The 22,950-nt window shown below is 38.1% G+C and overlaps 1 protein-coding gene across 1 annotated transcript; it reads right to left on the reverse strand.

Annotated features, from left to right (window-relative positions):
* Positions 1-548: 548 nt before the first annotated feature.
* Positions 549-22,639, reverse strand: ubash3ba (ubiquitin associated and SH3 domain containing Ba). The gene is made up of 14 exons (XM_079451279.1): positions 22,067-22,639; positions 7,945-7,998; positions 7,195-7,381; positions 6,872-7,070; positions 6,494-6,663; positions 5,815-6,023; positions 5,532-5,682; positions 5,169-5,286; positions 4,909-5,031; positions 4,006-4,098; positions 3,697-3,841; positions 3,404-3,510; positions 3,200-3,309; positions 549-3,099 (listed from the first exon to the last, which is right to left on the reverse strand). Exons 1-14 carry the CDS (start codon positions 22,192-22,194, stop codon positions 2,962-2,964), a joined length of 1,932 nt encoding a protein of 643 aa, XP_079307405.1. The 5' UTR covers positions 22,195-22,639; the 3' UTR covers positions 549-2,961.
* Positions 22,640-22,950: the final 311 nt, after the last annotated feature.

The following is a 22,950-nucleotide window of genomic DNA, read 5'->3' on the forward strand; positions in this document are numbered from 1 at the left end:
CCAACAAAAATGTTTTTAAAATAAAAATATAATCTAGATCAGTGATTCTCAACCCCAGGGCCGCGGCCTTTTGGTGGGCCTGGGAGCGCCATCTGGTGGGCCGCATAGGCAGTGGGAGACTACCGCAACTAAAAATGTACACATCTGATAAATAAACACTATATAGTTTCAGATCAATTTAACAACATAAAAAAGACAAGAATCAAAATCAAAATATTTTTGGGGGTTTTCTAGAGGTGTGTGACCAGCAATAGCTATTCAACACAATAACACAATAACTAAGTCATTTGTCATAACTTTACAAGTGAAAAAATACATGACAAGTTTTTTCGTGTTGCAAAAAAAGATGATAAAATAAAAAAGGTTTTGTTATATTTGTAATTGTACTATAATTCTCAAACTGGGTTAAATGCCTTTGTGGCCACTAGTAGGCGCAAAGCGGGAACTTGTAGGCTACTGATGGTCAATCTACCAATGCAGGCAGGACGTATTAATCACTGCATTGTGAAGTATGACCAGTAAAACATACAGAAAAAAGCTCTTAAATGCAGATGACAAAAATATTTATTTGCAAAAAAGCTTTACAAACGTTATGCATTAGGTCTTAAAATAAATGTGAAAAAAACATATTTATAAAGGTAGTTTTTTGTAACTGAATGTCATATGCTTGTGGAATTTTTTAATGAGGGTGCATTAACCTAGCCTTAATACTTTATCCACTAAAAAACAATAACGGCAATCCTTCCATTATAATCTCAGTCATTGATCGGCAATGCTTCCAAGTGTACACAAAACATAACACAAAAACTCAACAAAAGATTTGAACTGGTCAGAGTATGTTTGAAGTACATCCTTAAGCATCAGAAAACAAATTTATTGTGTTGCTCAAAAAAGATCAATGAAGCACTTAGGCTCCTGTTACCCAACTCTTCCTTAACTATAATAGTCAGAGGTTGCACACTTAAGCATGATTCTAAAAATATGCTGTGACAATATCACCTCCCAGTGAGTCAAACAATGTCTGAATCATCTTTTGTCAATTTGGACTTCTTTAGCCCTCTGTGGTAATACACAATGATTCACCAGATGGCATAATCGCATGTTGCCATTATTGGAAGAACTGTGATATTCAATGAAGGGTTTAATAAAGTAACTTCAATTGGGATTCTGAAATGTCAAACATGGCTAATATTTCTTCATAAAGTCATCTGTGTTGTGATAAATGTCTGATCTTAATTCATAAGTGGGAAGCTAATATGAGAAGGTATATGTAAAGTTATATAACGTAGAAAAAAGGCCAACCTAATGAAAATTGATTGGTTTGAAACTAAAATGGATTCCGGATTCTAAAATGGATTAATTGTTCCAGGAATCTTCACTGATAGGAACCATTTGGGAAAAGATCAACAACAACAAAAACCTGTTCCAATACCCTTGGCACATTTTATAAAAAGCATAGCTGTATAAGTTAAATAGTTAAATGCACTGAAACAGTACACCCTGAAAGCGTGTAATATATGAAAACCGTATTCTTTCATAATGCATGCTTCTTCCTTCCATTAAATGACAAATTGGTGGGACAAAACAACATAAGGAAGTACAGCTAGCATAAAGCAGTAACAGATATACTTATGCAAGTTCCTGGAGTGGACATAAACACTGCATTATATAGTGATTTATATAGTTATTTGTTATGGCTTGATTTCAGTAACAGGAAATAACGAAACAAAAATCTGAAGCACCAACAAATTATCTTTAAAATGAATACATAAATAAATGCAATTATACATTTTCCATTTAAGGGTAAAACACATCAAATGGTTTTTACTGTTACTTAGTATATACAGTCACGTTATGCATTAATGTACAATTCTATACATTGTTGAAGCGATCTTTCCTGTTTGGTTAGATTTTCAAGTGCTCAGAAAGTAAAGCTTGCCTTACTCGCACACAGCGATGCATTCCTGTTTGTAACTGCTGCACATAACATTATTCGAGCTGTTCATGAAAGGCTTGTTTAAGACGTTGAAACTATTCGTGAGACAGTATTTAAAAGTATGCTGATGCCTTACAGGATTTATCTTCCAATCTGGCAAAGCAACCCTACATGCAAAAAAGACTGAAAGAATTTGGGATGTTCGTCTCCAACTACTAAGACCTAACTAACAGTACTCCCAAAATATCCTATAGTTGCAAAGTGTTAAATAGTAGCAGCATGTTAGCAAGGCACAGGACGAATGTGCTGCCCTCCGAATCCATTTCAATAACTACTTTAAAGTTCCTTTGTCTAAGTCTGATTGCCAGATTATTGTGCTTACAGGAAACCGGTGTGGGGGCTTGTAGCAGATCTGTGGGAAGGAAGGTGTAACGGGAAAATCTTGCTGCAAGACGTTGTGCATGTCTACTTTGTTCACAGTGTATAAGGAAGTCACGTTCTACTCTGGAGTCTAGTCAAATTGAGTTTGAGAAGTGTACACACATCCAACCTGAGTCCAGCTGCATCCATTTTGGAAGTGTTGGATGATGTTTTACCAACTTCGACACAGTTTGCACAAAATTTCCCAGTCACCGAAACCTGAGTTTATCACCGTGCGTTACATCATGTACGTGACATATGCTCTATGTCTTGGCATCCTGCGTGAGACACGTGGCCTGAGTCTGAAGGTCTCAAACTTTAGGTATGTTCAAATCAGAAGGAAGATTTCAAAGGTTCCACTCAGTTTTAAAATAATCTGCTACGGTTTTAAACTTGTTGATGTTTTAACCTTGACCACATGCCATTTAAGCACAAATATTACCAAGAGTCAAGGGTGCGTATACTTCAGCAGTGCGAGAACTTGAGTATGGAAGCATGAGCCTTTTATAGTATGATGCAAGTCTGTGATGCGAGAGAGATGCATGACTAAGCACATCTCTGTTGCCTTTGGAGGAAGAGCAATAATGGTAAAGATGCAATGCGTTTCAATCCTGCAGCAGCGTTTCCCTCCAGTTAAAGCTGTGATTGGGTCCGTGGGTGAGCGGCAGGATGGGCGGGTCCACAAGCTGCCAGACGCCTGTCTCACCCATCTCTTCAGAGGCACAAAAGCCTAAGTATGGTATCTGCAAGAGAAATAGGAGGAAATTGATACAGAGAAAATTCATAAAAATGTTACAGAGATGTTAAAGTTTGGGAATATAATAACATATTTGGTAAACTGACCTTTCTGACCACTTGCACAAAGTCTTTCGAGTTTTGCGGAGTGAGTCCCTGAATCTGCCTAGTGCAAGCTTCCAGAGAGGAAGCATGGGCCACAATCAGCACTGTATTTCCTGTTTGTGAGGTGGCAAAACGACAATGTAAACTAAAAACATATTTTAACCCCGTACATTATGTATAAAAATACAACACAAAAATACAACCCACCTAAATTATTGCACTCTGACAGTATTTCACGTGTCACTTGGAAACTGCGACTGATGTATGTTTCGTAGGACTCGGACACGGCCAGTTTACTGATGGGTATATGAGGTCTGGAGAGGAACAAGGCAATGAGAGAATAATTACATTTTACAAAAAGGAACTGATTTATGAAATGAAGACAGAACCATAAAAAACTCCTCTTAATAGAACTACTTATTGTGCGACTTCAAAATCCATTTACTGGAACGTATACCACATAACACTAAAAGAAGTCTAGAAAGTATATATAGGAGTACCTGTAGGTTGTGTCCACACTAAGGTTTGCAGCTGCCAAATCCGCAGGGGGGATCCAGGAAGGCAAAGAGGTTCCCGAAACCCATTTAGTCCACTCAAACAGACCCGGCTCGACTCTGATCTTAGTCTTACCGTCCAACTGAAGACCTGAGACATACAATCCATAACGAGAGTTAATAAAAAAGAGTTTAAGGGGGAGGAAATTGGATACTGTGAAATGACCCGGATATGTTTCCTTGGCTCACATATCAGTAAAACATCTGATTTATGAAGGGACAAAAGAAATATGAAAGATAAAGGTGCTCTTATACCTTTGAGGATATTATGAGCTGTTTGCACGCAGCGCAGAGATGGAGAACAATACACAAAGTCTATCACCGTATGACTTTCCAGCAGCGCCTCACCTATAAAACAATCATACATAAACATGAATTGAAACTGAGGCTGTAGATAAAAAGTTCATGTAATCATTTCTGAAGTAAAACGGCACAATAAAAGGTATAATATGACGAAGGTTTTACGGCTCTGCCTTTTTAAACAAAATTGCAAAATTGAATGGCATTTTATAATGTCTTTTGATTGTTTCTATCTTTTGTCAATTGCGGTTGTGGAATGTGAAGCTATAAAACGTGATTACTGTGTGGATCAAGTTTGTAAACAATGCAATTTAACAATTAGAATTACAATTAGCTGGCTGGAGTTATTATTCATGTCCAAATAGACCATTAATCATCGTTACATTTCTATCCCGTCTTATGAAGATAAGGATAAGTATAAGATTATGTCAAATTTACATAAATTATTTTATTGCCCCTTTACATTCATATGTTTTTAAATAACCATTATTTTGGTGACTTATTTAGGTGGATATAGATTTGTAACATTTCGAAGGTGTTTAAATTATGACAACATTTTTGGTTTTGGTGAACTTAAAAGGAGAACTAAAATTAAAATTCAGACCGATATGAAACTGGGCTTTTAAAGCGCAGAATGTCAGTTGCGTTGCTGTCTATAAGCAGGAGTCAGAAAGCTCCTGAACATTGTCAAAACAGCAAAGATGAACAAATGTCCTAGGCTTATGTGAATGACTTGAGGGTAAGTAATTCATGACAGTTCCCTTTTAATGAGTTTAGCAAAAGAGTAAAAAGATAAAATACATAGGAAGGTATGTGATATTGCTCTAAATGTGTATTTAGCAGTGATGAGTGACTGACCAACTAGGCGAGCCTGTGTGGCTCCAAACACAGTGATAGGACAGTCCTTATCATAGTCCCTGTAGCCTCCAGTCCTCGCTGGGAGACTCAGTGGCATATTGAGGTTAGACCGCACATAGCGACCTGCACCACACAGAAAAAGCATGCACAAAATGAGCACACGCTTCTATCCGTTAAGCAAGAAAAACAGCTTTCAGTAACAGACAGACGCGTGTCTGGAAAATAGTGAAGATAGAAGATCTGGAATTCTGAACTTGGACCTTTGGCATCAAAGCACTGAGTAATCCAGTGTTTCCCAAACACTACGTCCATTCTCTCACCATGGCGGCACACAAACAACGCTCTCTTAGGGATTCGAGACTGATTGGGTCGTGGGATCTAAAACAGACCAAAAAACAGAAGTCATCATCAGTTGATATGATCCATTACCTAATTAAAGGAATGATTCACACAAAAAACAAGATTCTGTTGTCACTTAAAGCACCCTCGTCTCACTCTAAACTCTTGGCAGTTTCTTTCAAAAACATACATTTGGAGTATCACCTGGGTGAGTAAATAGTGAAATAATTAACATTTTGTGTAAACTACTATTTTTCCGGAAAAAACTGTAGACAAGTGTTCACCTGCATAGACTGACAAATGACACCAAGACTGGACGAGTCGATTGGAGTGGGTTCATCAAGGAAACGACCGTCCATGTGTGCGTCAAGGAAAAGCCCACCCATTGCACCCGTGCTATTGGTTGATGGGGTTCCATTCAAGAAGGAGAAAGATCTGAAAAAATAATAGAATAAAGTGGGCTTAAAGTTAAAGGTGCCTTAAATTTAAGCATATTGTCACCATATATCAGTACTATAAGAGCTCAGCACAAAATCTAGATTTAATCCCCTCTCAGATCAATCTTACCCATGAAAGACCCAAGTGTCACACTCATCTGCCCGGTTGACATAATTTTCCGGGAGTAGTCCAGATAAGCCTGTGCCCATAGAAGTCCCATAGACCCAGCCCTCACTGGCAGTGGCCTGTTCCAAAGATGACATGAAGATGAAGTCGCCAGGCACCAGCTCCAATTCATCATCATTCTGAGGCGCATAAGGGTACATCACTCGCAGAGTCTGAAAAAGAGGAGAGGCCCCTGGGTCAATATTTATAATGGTTTCGACGGTGCATTAGGTAACTTAAAGGGACAATTCACCAAGAAATGAAAGCTCTGGCATCATTTACTCACCCTCTTGTCATTTCAAACATGCATGACTTACTTTCGTCTGCAAAACACGAAAGAAGATATTTTGAAGAATGTTGGTAACCAAACCACGGCGGTACCTATTGACTTGTGGTTTTGTGTCAATACAATAGTCAAAACAAAGTGAATGAGTACCATTGTTTGGTTACCAACATTCTTCAAAATATACTATTAAGTCATACTGATTCGTAATGACAAGAGGGTTAGTAAATAATATTTTCATCTTGGCAACAATTCCTTTAAACAGATACAGGACTTGTCACATCATATAACTCTGGTCATCATAAAAAGCCCCTGTAAAAATAAATAAATAAAACGTATACATTAATTGACTGATACAACCTCATGATTGGCGAATCGGATGTCCCGTGAAAAGAGCACAGCCTGCCAGTCACAGCCCAGGCCTATGTCTACGCCTTTGGCAAGCTTCTCTAATGTTGCATGATGATTGGATTGGAAGTGGTAGGCCAGAGTTACATGGAGCTGTTTTTTATGAGGCTCCATATGCACATCTGGAGAAAAGTTATATTCGTTATATTTTTTCTTCATGTCGCATTGTACAACTTCCAGAGGTAGACAGATGTGCTACAAACGATTGGGCAATGAAAATATTTTTCACGCCATTAAAGACACCAAAATGTAAATAAAAAGTGTACACTGGGAGACGCCGAGGAAGAAAGGAAGGTAACATTGTAAACAGAAATACATTCATCTACCCACCTGCTTTGGAAGCCGCCTCAGTGGCAAAGTCTGCAGCAAAGATCTTGATCACCTCAGCCACCTTCTCTTCCACAAAGAGGCCGATGAAGTTAGACGATGAGTATAACTCCAGAGGGAGAGGGGAAGGAAACCGACCTCTCCATTGACCAACCGCTGTCTGCAGGACTTCACAAAGGGCATCTACTTTACTGTCTTCACACTACAATGAGAGAGAAAGAGAGACACAGAACCAAAGACAGTGTAACAATTGTGGTATTAAACATATCTATACTAAAGAACAGTATTGTTAAACACGGATGAGTTTGTTAATAGTGTGTTCTGACCATAAAGAACTGGCAGAGGGTTATGTGAGGGAAGATGTTGTGAGCTTTGTTCTTGCCACAGGTGAGACGACTCTGTTGCCAGAAGTTGGAGAGTTGGTTGAGCAAAGGGCCGCTGGGCTTCAGGTACAGCACATATTCCCTGGGTAAAGGATCGTCTAGGAATGGGTCATCTACATGGGAGAACAACCTGTAGAAAACAGACAATGTCATGTTTGATGTGCTGAGAACTGATGAAGGTGAGGTAAAGAAACTTGGCCAGCAGAGGGCAGAATTGAATCATTAAGGGCCAAGAGCACTGAGTTGAGGCTATAAAGGGTTTATTTAAAATCTGAAAATGCTGTTTTCTTTACAGTTTTCACATTTATTTTTAAAAGTGCTTTGTTTACATGAACAAAAATGTGCTACTTTATAATTGATTGCAGGTGCTATTAGGGGAAGAAGTGTCTCATATGACTGGAGACAATTCTGTGTTGTTCAAGATGAGTCAGAATGAGTCAATTTTTCAGAAAAGAAATATGTAAATGTATTCATCAGCTAATTGTCAAGATGATCACTAAACTTAGATTTTGATTTGAGGTGGTGCTTAAATAGTTTTCATTTGCTTATGTGTTTAATGCTTCAAAATAATTAGTATCATATTTTCACATCAAAGTCCCAAAAATGTCTGCAATTCAATATGGTTCAAATGAAATGAACAGCTGTCAAAAACTATGGGTCATGGAGCATGTGTGTGGGTGTGTGCATGCTCACCAGTCGCAGGCTGCTTGTACATTTTTGCCCCCAGTTGAAACCAGAGCTTTTAGCCTATAAGAGAAAGGACAGAGGGAGAGGGAGAGGGGGAGAGAGAGAGAGAGAGAGAGAGAGAGAGAGATCAGCTCAATTGCTGTACTGGTCACAAAATCAATGGCCTCCTTTCCGGAGGATGTTTATCAAGTACATTAGTGCTCAGAGATCTAAACCTGAGATCACTCGGATGTTCTTATATTGTTTCAGTCTCTGTATATGAAACATTATTTATCATTCATGAAATCAAAAGCAGGTGAAACAAACTCCCATAACCCTCCAGTCCCCAAAGCAATATTGGGAAAGCAAATTTGCTAGAGCTTCATATATCACTTTACTGGCATTCATAAATATTAAAATGCTTCCTTCTTCAGTTTAGCCTGAAGAAGGTCGAGTGAGTCATCCCCACCAATGAGAAGAGCTTACCACATCATTCCTCTGCTCATTACATATTCAGCATGTCTCAAACACGTGCCTTTTCACTAATACAGTAAAAAAAGTTAAATCCAGTGACTCTGACTAGGGCTGCTCGATCGTGACAAAAATCATAATCTCGATTATTTTGCCCAATATTGAGATTCCGATTATTTAACACGATTACTCGTTAACTTTAAAACAACATAGAAAAATGTTAAAACTTGTCTTTTAAACTGTGAATTCAACTGAAAAATACATGTTAAGAAATAGCACAGCTGAACCACTGTAAAGGAAAGTGGCGTGCTGTGGATTTATACCACAAGAAAAGAGAGGATCCATGCAACATGGAATGTGGCACAATAATTGATTTACCTCGATTTTGTAATTGTTAAAGCATAAAATTGACGGTTACGATTAATTTTCAAATAATTGCACAGCCCTAACTCTGGCGACAATGTTGTGCAATATTATGTATGATATTATTTATTATCCGGACCTTATTTTGACTGGTCAATCATGACTTTCGGTAGCGAGATATTTTTGTACGTATCATTTTTGTATAATGGCCATGTAAACACTTATATTATACATGATACTATTTGTTCCTCGATTACTATGTAAATAAATACATATTTGTGTTGTACATTTGTGTTTACATGTTGTTTTAAATTAAATATTTCCAATGCAACAACTAATCGATACAACAGTAAACTCACAAAGTCTGACTTATTTAGCAGGTGGCTGACATAAAAAAGATCATACTGAGAATATAACTTCATTTGGTCTGCGGTTTTCAAAAACTGATGAAAAGGAAGTATGTGTTATCGCTCTCAGTTCATAAATTCTCCCCACACTCTGCCCTCTCTCTCTCTCTCTTTTTTTCTTTCTCTCTCTCTTTATCTCTAGTACCCTTTTATTTTATTTTATATCATACAGACCAAAAATGTGTAATTAAAAGCAATCTGACACTTAATAATTACAATAATGTAGGTCACACACTTCTGTGAGCTCTCCACTCATAAATGCACACACACACATTCACAGCTACAATCATATTTAGTATGGATAATTGCACATAATCTTCCCATGTGTAGGATGATATTTTCCTCTGCGCTGTTCATCTATACTGTGAAACTACACATAATCAAATAAAAGGTCACGCTAAACTCCCTATGCCATTTCCTCGCCTGTCACCTGACCTATCAGCTGCTTTTTCTTCTGAGCTGATTCAATTATGTTCTAAATCTAATTAGTGTCTTTTTATAAAACTCTAAAAATCACACACTCTCTGGGGAAATAAGGTGTTGTGCACAGTGGGTCTGTTATAATAAAGCCTCAGAGAGACACACACCAAAAATGACTAAGTGGGAGGAATAATATATTGTCTTATATGACTGATTGATAGTGAGCAATCAGTGGAAATGCATTTATGACACATGTCTCGTGTGACACCGGATATTGAATTTCCACTAACTGATGATCAGCAACAGAGAAAGTTCAGAGCACACAAAAATGATGCGAAAAACATTTTATCCAGTAAAGGTGAATGGGTACGCCGTGGTTACCATTTGCTTATTACAAGTCCCACTTTTGTTCTACACTCTATACTTTCATAGCTTATTTTTACCAAGAAAAAAGCTTACAGGAACTCTTATCTACACTGCGATAGCTATTTTAAACAAAGCCAAAACACATTCTTTATCTTGGCATATAAATGTATACCTATTAGTTAAGTATGTGTGTAGATGTTAGATGTCTGTGTGCCTTAAAGTAAAGAACATTTCTTATCACTAATTTAATTTAAGAGCCTGAATCTATTGTCTATGCCAGTAAGAAAGTAAAAGAGGTTTGAAACAACGCAAGCATAACTTGGGTGACCTTCTTCTTCAAATGTATTTTATGTCATATTGATGTAACAAATAAAAAGAACACATAAAATGTATAATGCGCTGGTCTAACACCTCATGACAAAACGCAAGAATAGAGAAGTTATACATGAAAGATGAGGGAAATTATGTTCAAAGCACAGGAAACCACTGGTGATCAGCGGTCCAAATCAATGCCTTTTTAACAATGCCCCAAATCTGTTTAAAATACAGATCCTTTACCATTTACCCTCCAAATCAACACCGTCTAGGAAGCCTGAAACTTTTCTTACAGCAATGACGATACCGAGACGAGTTTGTAAATAGCAAAGGGTTGGGCGACGTACGAGGTGTGTCTGGCCAGAGCTGCGCAGAGACACATCTATATACATCCCTTATCAATTCTGCCGCTTGTCAATTCTGCCGCTTGTCATCCATTGACTGTATAAACAGGTGCCATCTGTACAGCGCGAGCTTCGCAGTAATAAAGTGAGGCTTGATTGTTATTCTGATGTTATATTAAATAAAAAAGTTATAAAGTGAGGCGCATTTCTTCTTTATACAACAGGAGCTGCACAGACACATGTCTTCTCTATACGAAGCTTACTGCCCAGTCATGCCTTTATACACGAAACGTTGATGAAACATTTGTTGGAATCACGATGCCAGCTCAACATCGTCATGTCTGTCAGCTATCGGTGACGGCCGATGGCATCGTCTATCAGCCCAGCCCTAAGCAAGACAACATTTCATTATTCAAATAGAAAATATATATGAGACACATTGTAACTGTATGAAATGTATTTCGGGCACATTTAAATGAATTAATTACTTTAAAATAATAAACAATAGGTGTATTTTGCATTTAATTAGTAATATTTGAATAACTCTATATTTAGTTGGCGTCCAAGAGGAAATGGTTATCCTGCCAGCAAACCCACAATGCATACTGGGATGGGGAAGCCTATGATGCTCAACCATATGTCCATGAAAGATTAAACATTCACTATATGCACAATTACAACCCAAATGCAAGTATGTATATCATGCACAAGCTCAAGGGATTTGTGTAGCAGCGCCTTGAAACATGTAAGAATTTAATAAAAAAAATGTAACTGCATTTCTAAACACACACACACACATATTAACTAACAAGCAATCTCTAGACACAGCACACTTGCCATATGGTATGAATTATGACATACAAACATCAGACACATATTCAAGCTTTCATACATGCAAAGGTTTAGATGCCAGCAGAGATACACACAAATTTGTCATTCAATGCAAACTATTTTCTCATAAGAAAAGTTTTATAATTTTTTTTTTAATCTTAAATCTTGATAGAAATTGATGATTAAAAAAGATAAACATAAGTCAAAAACCATCATCAGCCAAACTAGGTACTTTGAATGAAAGCACTACAACAAAACCTTTCATAAATGAAGAGAATTCCCAAGTGCCCTATGCTTGGTTCAAGTATGTCACGTATAAATCTGCATTAAACAGGGTTTTCGAAGAAGCGTTTTATCAAACTGCACGGTCGCATTTTCTCAACATTTCATCAAACCCCAAAGCTGACAAGTCCTCCCACACGCTTAAACTTTCTGTATACATCTACAAAGACGTGCATTCGAAATGCAAGCTCACGTGAACCTGAGCTCCTACACACACCACATTCTAAACAGTAGAGATAACTGTTCTTGTGCTCGTACACAGAAGAGAAAATCATTCTGGTATGCCACACATATGCACACACACAGTCAAATGCACTTTACTCGTCCAATTATCAATCAGACTCTCTCTATACATATATCTATATATGTGTGTGATGTATATTGTGTTACTGGCCATCTCCTCCTCCCTTCCCCTCTGGTCAGTGCTTCAGGCAGGAACTCGATGATTTATTTATAACCTGTATTTCCTGTGCAGTATTTCAGAGGGATGAAGAGGCTGGTCCAGGGAATGCATGTGCATTTGTGTGTGGGTTCGGGGTGAATGTGTCAAAACAAAATATATTGTTATCTAGATTTTGATTTGACATTTTAATTCCTAGGAAGTGATGTTTAAACAAGTGTAATAACTTTAGCATTGAAGTCAGTATCTTTCTGCTGCTTTAGTGCATATGTGCGCCTTTATTCTCTCTCCTTCGGCACAACCTCCAAACTCTATGGGGAAACAGTCACTTCCTGTTTACAGAGTAAGTTAGCATGTATCCCCATTCAGCACAACATAACGCGACACCCACGATGCACACATAGGCACATAAACGGGTGTCCTCAATGCAATAGTGAATGAATTTCATCGAAAAAATAATATTCTGATTGTTTCTTAAAACCTTTAAGGGATAGTTCCCCCGAAAGTAAAAATTATTTTAAAAAACGTTAAAACAACATTAGACCTCCACTGTAAAGATACAAAACAACTGAAACATTTCTCAAAATGTTCCACAGAAGAAAGTCATACAAACAAACAATGAATAAATTATGTAAACTATGCCTTCAAAGTATTTAAATTTTCACAGACCAGTGTTGAATGTGCTGCTGTGCATGTTATAGGATTGAACTGACACAAACCAACTCAAATCGTGTATTATTGATCAAATTCCACATTTTTTCACACATATTTTGCTCTGATCAGATAATCATGTTGCATTAAATCTTGCTGTTTCTAATGAGGCACTGTTTAACTTCTAGTTCCTCAACAAAATTAATAAGTCAACTTAGAGTTTTTTGAAGCTTGAAAGCTGCTATTCCGATATGCTTCAATTGAATGAAAAAGAGCAATCAGTGAGGAACATCTTATACAATTTTAACTTTTGCATAGATCGTTCAGGTTTGGAACAACGTAAATTATGACAGTTTAAATTTTTTGGAGGAACTGTCTCTTTAAATTTGGAGGCTGTTTCACTATCTTACTATCACACCCTCTTTCTCTCTTTCACGTCTTTTGTCTTTATTTCTCCTCCAACCCACACAGAGAAAATGAGAAGAAAGAATAACAAATGCAGCATGTGATGTCTCTGATTGTTCTGCTCTCTCTCTCTCTCTCTATATCCTCGTGCACGATTGTTATCTCCTGACAATAAGCCCTTCTGCCTCTGTAAGTAACAGGGCTGGCTGGCTGCGAAGATCTTTTCACACTCATTTGGTGTTTTCTCCTCACTAGTTAACAGCTTTCTATGTTAAAACTAGATGAAAAACACTCGTAGCTTTTGTGCAAGGGGTTCTCGCTAGGTAAGGGTGTATGAGACTGGGCAGAGGGTGACACTGTTTGCAGACAGAAAAGGGAAGGACCAACAGGACCTATACAGAGGTCAAATCAGAAAAAAAATGAAATCGTGGCCTTATCTTTTGACAACACCACCATATGGCTGTGCAGATAGCTAATTTAATAGATTTTTTTATATAATATATAATAGAATAGCTCAATTAAGAGAAATTACAACGTTTTGACAAAAAGCGTGTATGTGGTACAAGGCGTGAACACGTGTTTGAACATGTGTGTGCTGCTATGACTAAAACATGATTCACTGTGTCTGACCATTAACAATTATGCCATTTAAAAATGTCACAACAGAAAGGCATAATCACAAATACATTTCAACTTCTTCCATTAAAGCTCATTTAGAAACTTTGATCTTGATCTTGTAGGATTTCAATCACATCCTCTCAGATTCATTTTTCAGTTCGACTCCAATATAATCAGCATGGCTTTAACAGACGGATAAATCGCTTGTCTGCTGAATCACAAAGGCGTGCTGAATTTCAACACTTGCCTGAGTTAACTGTACTCATGAAAAGTATATGTGTCATTTTGAGTATCATAAGTAATTATTTAACACCGGAGTATGTTAAATATGTTAACTGTATTCAATTGTATTATGGTGTCACCATCTGACATCATCACCAAACCATAATTGACAACACTCAACACTAACACTCAAACAACAGCTACAGGTAACCCTCACAACAGCTTTATGGAGAAAATAGGAATTATTTTTCCTCCTTTATTCATTTCTTCTCTATGATTTATTAAGTTTGAGTTTATTTATATCCAGAGGAGAGGTTAAATGAGAATAGCCTCCAACAAAGCATCTCAAAGAACAGTTACAATCTAAACACATCCATTCATTCATTTCTAAAAAAAAGTGCGTAATCTAACACCATACACTCTTTTACAAAAACGATACCACGGCAGCCCTAATTCCTGTCAAAATACCATCGTAACCACTGTAAAACGTTGCTGTTATTTCGCAACAGGTAAATTAAATCTAAACCATAAACTTATCTAGTTTATAATTTTCTTTTTCATAAAACAAGACTAAATATCTTAGGTCACTTTTCTTGCTAGAATTTTATGGTTTTATTTAATTAACACTGCATATAAGAATTTATAGTCTGTCTAAATCTACATTAAGTTACTGGCAACCCTGCTGCAAAACTACATCAAAGTTTGACAGTAGTTAAAGTGGTTACTAGTACAAATAAAACCATTTAGTATGAACTGCTGCTCTCACCCCCCACAAAATGCCACTACATTGATTAAAGAGTTAAAAGTCATCCTAAACAAACACACATAATAATTTTATCAATGTTATTTTTATAGTAAAAGCAAGTGATCATGGGTATTGTTTGTAAAACTATAACTCAATTAAATGAACTACATTTTAAATCGCACTGTAAAATGTTATGTGTCATTCATCAATCATTTCTGAGGACAGAAAATTAAGGTTACACTAGGAAGTATTTTTTATTTTGCTGTTTAGCTTTTTACAGCTTCTTGTTATAACACTTCTTTCATGATTCTTCCTTTTCCAGTGCCTTGCGAATATGAGTGTTAAAACAGATAGTATCTCTGTATTAAACTTTAGCATAAAAAAAGTGTTTAGCAATTCCTGTAAGATTTTTGATGTATTCAAATTTGTAAAAATACGTAATTTATGTATTCCTGTAAGAGTATTTTAAATGATTAAATATCATGCCTGTCTGCACAGCATTCTTTTTCAACTACATTTTAAAATTAAATATACAAAAATTATATTAATGTGTAAATTATCTATATAAAGCTTAAATATAAAAGAACAAAATTAAAACGCACAGTTTTGTTCTACTTGATGCCTTGATGATGATTTTTTTAAAGAAAGTGATGCAAATGTATGATGAATATACACACTAAATATATATACACTTAAATACATTTGCTTTTATTATACTGCCTGTCCCTAAATACTCGCGCTAAAGTACATAGGGTTCAGAGCATATATTTGGGTAGGCGCATGCAAGTTCATATTTATTGAGACTACAAGGGGAGGCACATGCACTTGCCCTTTAGATTAAATTTCTGTGAACCCCTGTCATGATATTTCAGACTATGCACATATGCCTTTGTGTGTACCTCACTATATTTGAAGTTTTGTGTGTGCATGTGTCTTTCCACCCCCACGTCTTTGTGTCTCAGCACATATGGGTTCCTTTATGTCCCAGCAGCCACGTCGCTCTCTAAAGGTCACAAACCACTTCCTGAAATGGGGCACTTCCTCTTAGCGGACAAACTTTGAGCTTTGAGTTTACTTTTGAGTCTGCAAATATACTGTAGGAGTTCTACTTTTGTGTGATGAGTTTGTTTTCTTAAGCACGCACATATACTAAGTAAAAACTTCTTTACACAAAAATTTTGGTTGTAAAATGTCGTGTTCAAAAACTCTGAACAACTTGTAAACAGAACTGAAAGTGATGTTGAGAGAGGAAGATTTACCAAGATCTTGTTTTCATCAGCTTATTAATGAGCTTTAATAAAATATCAGCTTTAATAAAACATTATTGGACATGTAACTGTTGATTGTTAGAAAAACCCATGGGACCATAAGGGTATTCTTCGGTTTTGTGGTGCCTACTTCCCATTCCTTAGAAGCTCATCATGTGATTGCTCAACAAATACAAAGACTTTCTTGTAATAAAGTCATTATTATTGAACATGGGCCAACCATTAATTGTTGTAGTATAATAAAGAACAAACAAACGTATCAAGTGAGCATCACTAGGAGCTTCACGGCATTTCACAGGGATTAAATCAACTGATTAAATAAATTCAGACCAGACACAAACACATCTACACACCCCACAGGTAAGGGAAAGCCTGTACATGACTAACATAAATACATGCATACAAACACATAGCCTGACCCAGAACAGATAAACACAGTTTGGCTTTAATCCGTAAAGCCTGTGATTCACAGACACACCACCCTTTAAGCTTATTCAATGTACTATACGGAAAATGACATCAAAATCTTTTTTTTGTGTTCAAGCCTTAGTGAACCCATAATTGTCGTAATAAAGATGATGATACTTTATTACAGTTGTACAGTTTAGTCATATCCTTGAAAGACATTTGGACGATATTATTTATGCACCCACATATTTGATTATTTAAACGCGTGAAAGTCATAAGGGTTCGGAATAAAATATGAGGATGTATGAGGATGAACTATCCCTGACTGACTCGTCAACTTTTTCAAACACAAAGCAGCTTTTGAATTACTAATGCTGTGTTGTTTTCTGAACTGAATGTTTCCACCTCGGGACTAAAAAGATTCTCCTTTTAAAACAAAGTTTTCACCCTCCCTCTCTATTCTCATTCTGCCTTTCTCTTGCGGAAAATTTGAGCAACTCCTGAATCATCAGGCGAAACTGGAAAGAGTCCCTAAGCAGCCAGGACACAGAAACATCAGTGTTTCCACCCTGTGTATGAGAGCTTCCCCCTCTAACTGACCTTAACACGCACGCATTCTGACAGCTTGCTGATAAGTATGGCCTCCACAGTTTCACAAAGAAACCTCCAAAAAGAGCAAGGTTTCAAAATGTGCACTCATATGGTTACAACACAAATGAGTCAACAGGCACAAAAGTGGTTTCCAGAATCAGACACTAGATATCAGAGCACATAGAAGTGTACATGATTTTTCACTTCACAGGGCTTCAGGTAGGTTTTAAATTGATAATGAAGCGATTTCATATGTTGGGTGAAAGGAGGGATCAAGGAGAGATGATTTTACACTAAAATCCATTCTTAGACTTTAAATGATTTTTTGAGGCCTTAAAGGTGAGGTGTCCAATTTCTCTCAGCCATTGTTGATGTTCAAATCACCAAAATAAACACACCCCTACCCCCATCTTACGCTTTCTTCAGCGCTCGGCTCGAAAAATGTCTGTCCTGTGCATGTTGCACCTTTCTGCTTATTGGCTACAATTTTTTTTTTACTCTTCCCCCGATTTTGTCCAAACAAGCGTAATTCGGAAATCGCAGACCCCGCATTTAAATGAATCCTACTGGTTGGGAATTGCAACCTACCACTCACTCCACCCCTCCCTTTCGAAACACTACGACGGCTGACAGAACATGGCGAATTACATGCAAGGGGGCCCGCGATGTATGTAGATGGAAATAGCTCATTCTAAGGTAAGAAAACAATAAAGTTTCATTATGTATGTATTATGTATAAGCTCTTTATACACCTCCGTAGACATAGCTATGTATGTTATATTGCATTTCTATCAATAGATCATCCCAAAAAATGACACACTGGACGTTTAAAACCACAAAAAATGTGTTCTTAACTTAACATTGGAAATCAACAAAAATGAAGAATTTTGAAACGAAATCACGAACAAATACGATTCTGCACTTTATCAAGGTCACCAATCAAATGTAAACAAATGTTTGAGCATCACATTTTGCATACATTATGGAGCCAATAGGCTGCATGCTGTCACTAAAACAAAGCAAACATACCAAATATATGAAGATAACGTTCTTATGTTAACCCTTTGCTGAATACTGCAAGCGTGTGACGAAAACGTAATGATTCTTAGCATATTTGGAACATCAGGTTCCAAAGCAATTGTACTGTAGGTAAGAAGAGCATACTTCGCGAATACATTTGGGCGGTCTCAGTCTTATCATGCCACGAACTGACGTAGATTTGTGGGGGTGTGGTCACACAAGGCATTTCAGGCAGGTATGTGTGAGCATTAGCTTTTAGATATAATACATATTTTGTTCTTTCACTTTAACTTTTGCAATTGTACATGTCTAATATATGCATAGGCAACATGCAACACACCAAAGACACAGAAAAAAAGTGAACATGCAACACATTGTTCCACAACAACATCCAGTCCAACAAGAAAAGCACCACAGAGCTACAGAAAGGTTTCATAATAGAAATGCTTAATCGAGGACCACTAAATATAACACTACACCCTTCAATCGCTCCCATCATCGTAAAATAATTCCATCCATCCATCCATTTTCTACCGCTTATCCGGGGCCGGGTCGCGGGGCAGCAGTCTAAGCAGAGATGCCCAGACATCCCTCACCCTAGACACTTCCTCCAGCACTTCCGGGAGACATAGTCCCACCAGCGAGTCCTAGGTCTTCCCCGGGGTCTCCTCCCGGTCGGACGGGCCCGGAACACCTTCCGGGGAAGGTGTCCAGTAGGCATCCGTAACAGATGCCCAAGCCACCTCAGCTGACCCTTCTCGATGTGGAGGAGCAGCGGCTCTACTCCGAGCTCCTCCCGTGTGACCGAGCTTCTCACCCTATCTCTAAGGGATCGCCCAGCCACCCTGCGGAGGAAGCTCATTTCTGCCGCCTGTATCCGGGATCTTGTCCTTTCGGTCATGACCCAAAGCTCATGACCATAGGTGAGAGTAGGAACGTAGATTGACCGGTAAATTGACCGCATTACTGCAGAAGCTGCACCGATCCGTCTGTCAATCTCCCGTTCCATCCTTCCCTCACTCGTGAACAAGCCCCGAGATACTTAAACTCCTCCACTTGAGGAAGGAACTCTCCACCAACCTGAAGTGGGCAAGCCACCCTTTTCCGACTTCACACTCTGCTGTAAACCGTCCCAGTGCATGCTGAAGGTCCTGGTTTGAAGGGGCCAACACGACAACATCATCCGCAAATAGCAGAGACGAGATCGTGTGGTCCCCAAACCTGACACCCTGCGGCCCCTGGCTGCGCCTAGAAATTTTGTCCATAAAAATTACGAACAGAACCGGTGACAAAGGGCAGCCCTGCCGGAGTCCGACATGCACTGGGAACAAGTCCGACTTACTGCCGGCAATGCGAACCAAGCTCCTGCTTCGGCCGTACAGGGACCTGACAGCCCTTAGTAAAGGACCACAGACCCCATACTCCCGAAGCACCCTCCACAGGATGCCACGAGGGACACAGTCGAATGCCTTCTCCAAATCCACAAAACACATGTGGATTGGTTAAGCAAATTCCCATGAACCCTCCAGCACCCTGTAGAGGGTGTAGAGCTGTAAAATAATATTATTGCAATTTCTCTCTAGTCTAAGCAACAAAAAGAAGACGTCAAATAAAAGTTTTTAAAATAATTAGACAGTTAACTGAGGTGAGTTAAAAAAAACTCAAAAATGTTCTGCTTGGTACTGATTGTATGTATCACTCAGAAGCAGAACACAATGCAAACTGTCAACCTTAACATTTTAACTCTTACTGCAACATGTATGAACACATTTAAAACTGATTTTGCTTACATTGACAAGTGACAGCAAATCTGATTCAAAGTTCCCTCACTGACAACACAAAATCTCCTGTTCTATTACTCCCAATGATCATTCCAGCTGAGCAGCTTGTGTCCAAGACTACTGGGACTCCTGGCATGTGAAGCCATGTTTCAGCTATTAAGTATCAGGACAGGGAATTTCTCTAGCACATGTCAAATAGCCAACATTTTAAGTTGTTTAATTATCATACTTAAATATGTCAAGAATATTTTTTCAAGAATGTGTGAGACAAACACAACAAACAGGAAACAAAAGGAACGTCAAAAGTCATGGTTCCTATTTTAATTATATATATGCTTTTTATTCAACCGATGTTTGTCACATTTTCCAAAGTGAACCCCTAAAACAGTCATATGGCATTATATAATCTTCTTAAAATTGCTTTACGTAACAAAAATCCTATTTTAAATTTTTTTTTAATAAAACAAATTATTGTAAATGTAACATATGCCTTGGTGTGTTTCTAGTTTAATCATATCTAACCTATAGGCTACTTAAGTTAAAATTCATAAATTACTTGTAACCTTTTTTTACTATTATAAAAATGCCGTTGTTTTGAGATATATATTTTCTAAATAAATAAGCAACAACATAATGTCACCAATAAACCCCGTTTTACCTAAACAGGAAAGATTACATATTGTAAAAATCACTTTTTATCTAAATCTTTATCTTGTTTCCAAAATTGTCCATTAGTTTGACACACAGTAATGTTTTCCTTGTTTGGGCATGGAGACTAAAGGACCAAAACAATTGCTAAAGGATATGTAGATATAAATATTAGAAACCAAAATTGTATAATGATCTTTTAATGTTAATAACAATATAAATATATGTTATTTACTCCGTCCAAAACAGAGTGAATAATAAAGAGATTTACATCTAAAAACTATGAATACCACTTCAACTAATACAAATATTTAGCCATGTTTAGAATTCTCATGTCAAGGACGATGTCCGGTTTAATACAGTCTGCATCAATGATGTCTACAGACAGAAAACCTTGATTTGCATCAAAAAAAACAGTTATTGAGATTGGATAAAATCCGCACAAGGCATTAGACTTCTTGTCTTTAAGCTTGTTGGATTATTTGTGAACATCAACATTTGGCCAGTACAATCTCAATCTCAATCTCAGCACTAAAACAAAATAGAAGAGACTATGAGGATTCGATGTAGATTATGGAAACTGCCGGATTATACCCCGGCTAAAATTAAAGATATGAGTGAGGAAACAGGAGAGAGAGAGAGAGAAAGACTGTGGTTAAAAGAGGCAGAGATGAACAGTAATTTTGATGAATGAGTATCTAGCTCCTCACTGACAGCAACCTAATGCTGCTTTCATGGCTGGCTGGAGGTCTCTTCTTCAACAGTACTCCTCAGAGTAGAAAAGTCATTAAGGGACAGATGTTCAGGCCTCTGCGACATCACCCAAACCAAAACTGTATCGCAATGAGCTATGATGTGACCGAATGAACATTTAAGAATTTGGCAGATCTGCTTCTCCAAAGCAAAAACACTGCATTTACTGTAAGCTATAACCTATTTCAATGAGAACTTTCAGTATTTGTTCCCTGGGATTCGATCCGATGACATTTGAGCTGCAAATGTGATGTTCCACCAATGGAGCTACAGGAACACGGTATAAATGAAAGGAGATAAAGATAAACATATGGATTTCTGAGAAGTATAACACAGAGAGCATGTTCAGTAAAGTGCCCTGGCAGTAAAATACTTCTGAGATCAGCCATATACGCAATGTGGTGATCTGACCTCTCGGCCCGGTCCCTTGCGCCTGGTGCCAACCTCATCCACTGGAGGAAGCGCTGGCAGCAAAGAAACAATACAGCCTCCAGTGGACCTGGACAAATCATGTATACAGCCGGATCATGTATGACGAGTTGAATTAGCTTAATAGGCCAAAAGAAAAAAACTCCTTTAAACTCAGTGACCCTTCAGCCATTGTGCCAATTTCCCACATCGTCATTTTAATCAATAGCACAACCACATCGACGCCATTACCAAGGCAACTTGTACTATTTCTAATAATCTCTATTAAATCTCTGTTCCTATTCATAAGAAGGGTGTGATAACGTCTTCGTGTTCCTGTACTTCACGTACACAGATGTGATAACAGCTGCGTGATGCTCGAGACCCGTGATGCGTGTATCGGGTGCTGTGAGAAATCAAACTGGTACTTACGCCCTGGTTTTGGGGAAGCCCATTGACAGCAACACGTCCAGACTATTTCCATGTTTGACAGTCCCAGGCCGGCTCTGCCGCTGCATCCGTGGAGCTACTTTGGCATATAGGTCTTCCTTTGCTGCCATGGTTCAGCTTTCCATTTGGCTTGGGTATTTGCTTACTTTTGATGCGCCCAAAAGGACGGACCCGATACACGCCTAAAGCATCTAATAAAACATCACAATCTACAATAAATACGATTGAAATAGTTCACATTAGCCCCTTAAAACGCACACGCAAAAGACTTGGCTACAATGTTTCCAAACACAGAACGATGTAAGCTTCCTGCTGGAGCGCTCATGTCATTACAGTTGGGGAAAGGGGTCACCGATCGGAAGTCAATCTCTTTCGGTCCGCGGATCGGCCACCGTCGCTTTCGCTGTCTGCGAGGAACGAAATATTCATTCGAGCATCTCGCGACCGAACGCATAAGAAGAAATACTGTAACCAGGAGCGTCGCTAGCGAGATCGATCAATACTTGTTACATCGGTTCCTCCTCTAAATGACTTATTTATGAATGGGGCTTGACTGAAGGTGGAAACAGCCTGTCAGGAAACAGCGCTCGCTCGGGCCCGCCCTCAAAGCCTTAAAGTCGCAGTTTTGAAGCGTGACGCTGGGCAGCTGTTATAAACATAATTTCCTCACATTCGGTTACGTAACTACACACAGGTAGATGCAGAACCCATACGGGATGTGTGGAGGGTACCTTTTGAAATGTCAAGGATAATGTATCAAGATAACGAAGAGTTATAAATAGTTTAGAAATCATGCATAATGTAAATCGTTAAATTAGCTGTAAATAAAGCATGCTGACTTTTGCTAATTATTTATATCCGCAACT

The sequence above is a fragment of the Barbatula barbatula genome, assembly GCF_947034865.1.
Source record: "Barbatula barbatula genome assembly, chromosome: 2".
Taxonomy (NCBI): Eukaryota; Metazoa; Chordata; class Actinopteri; order Cypriniformes; family Nemacheilidae; genus Barbatula; species Barbatula barbatula.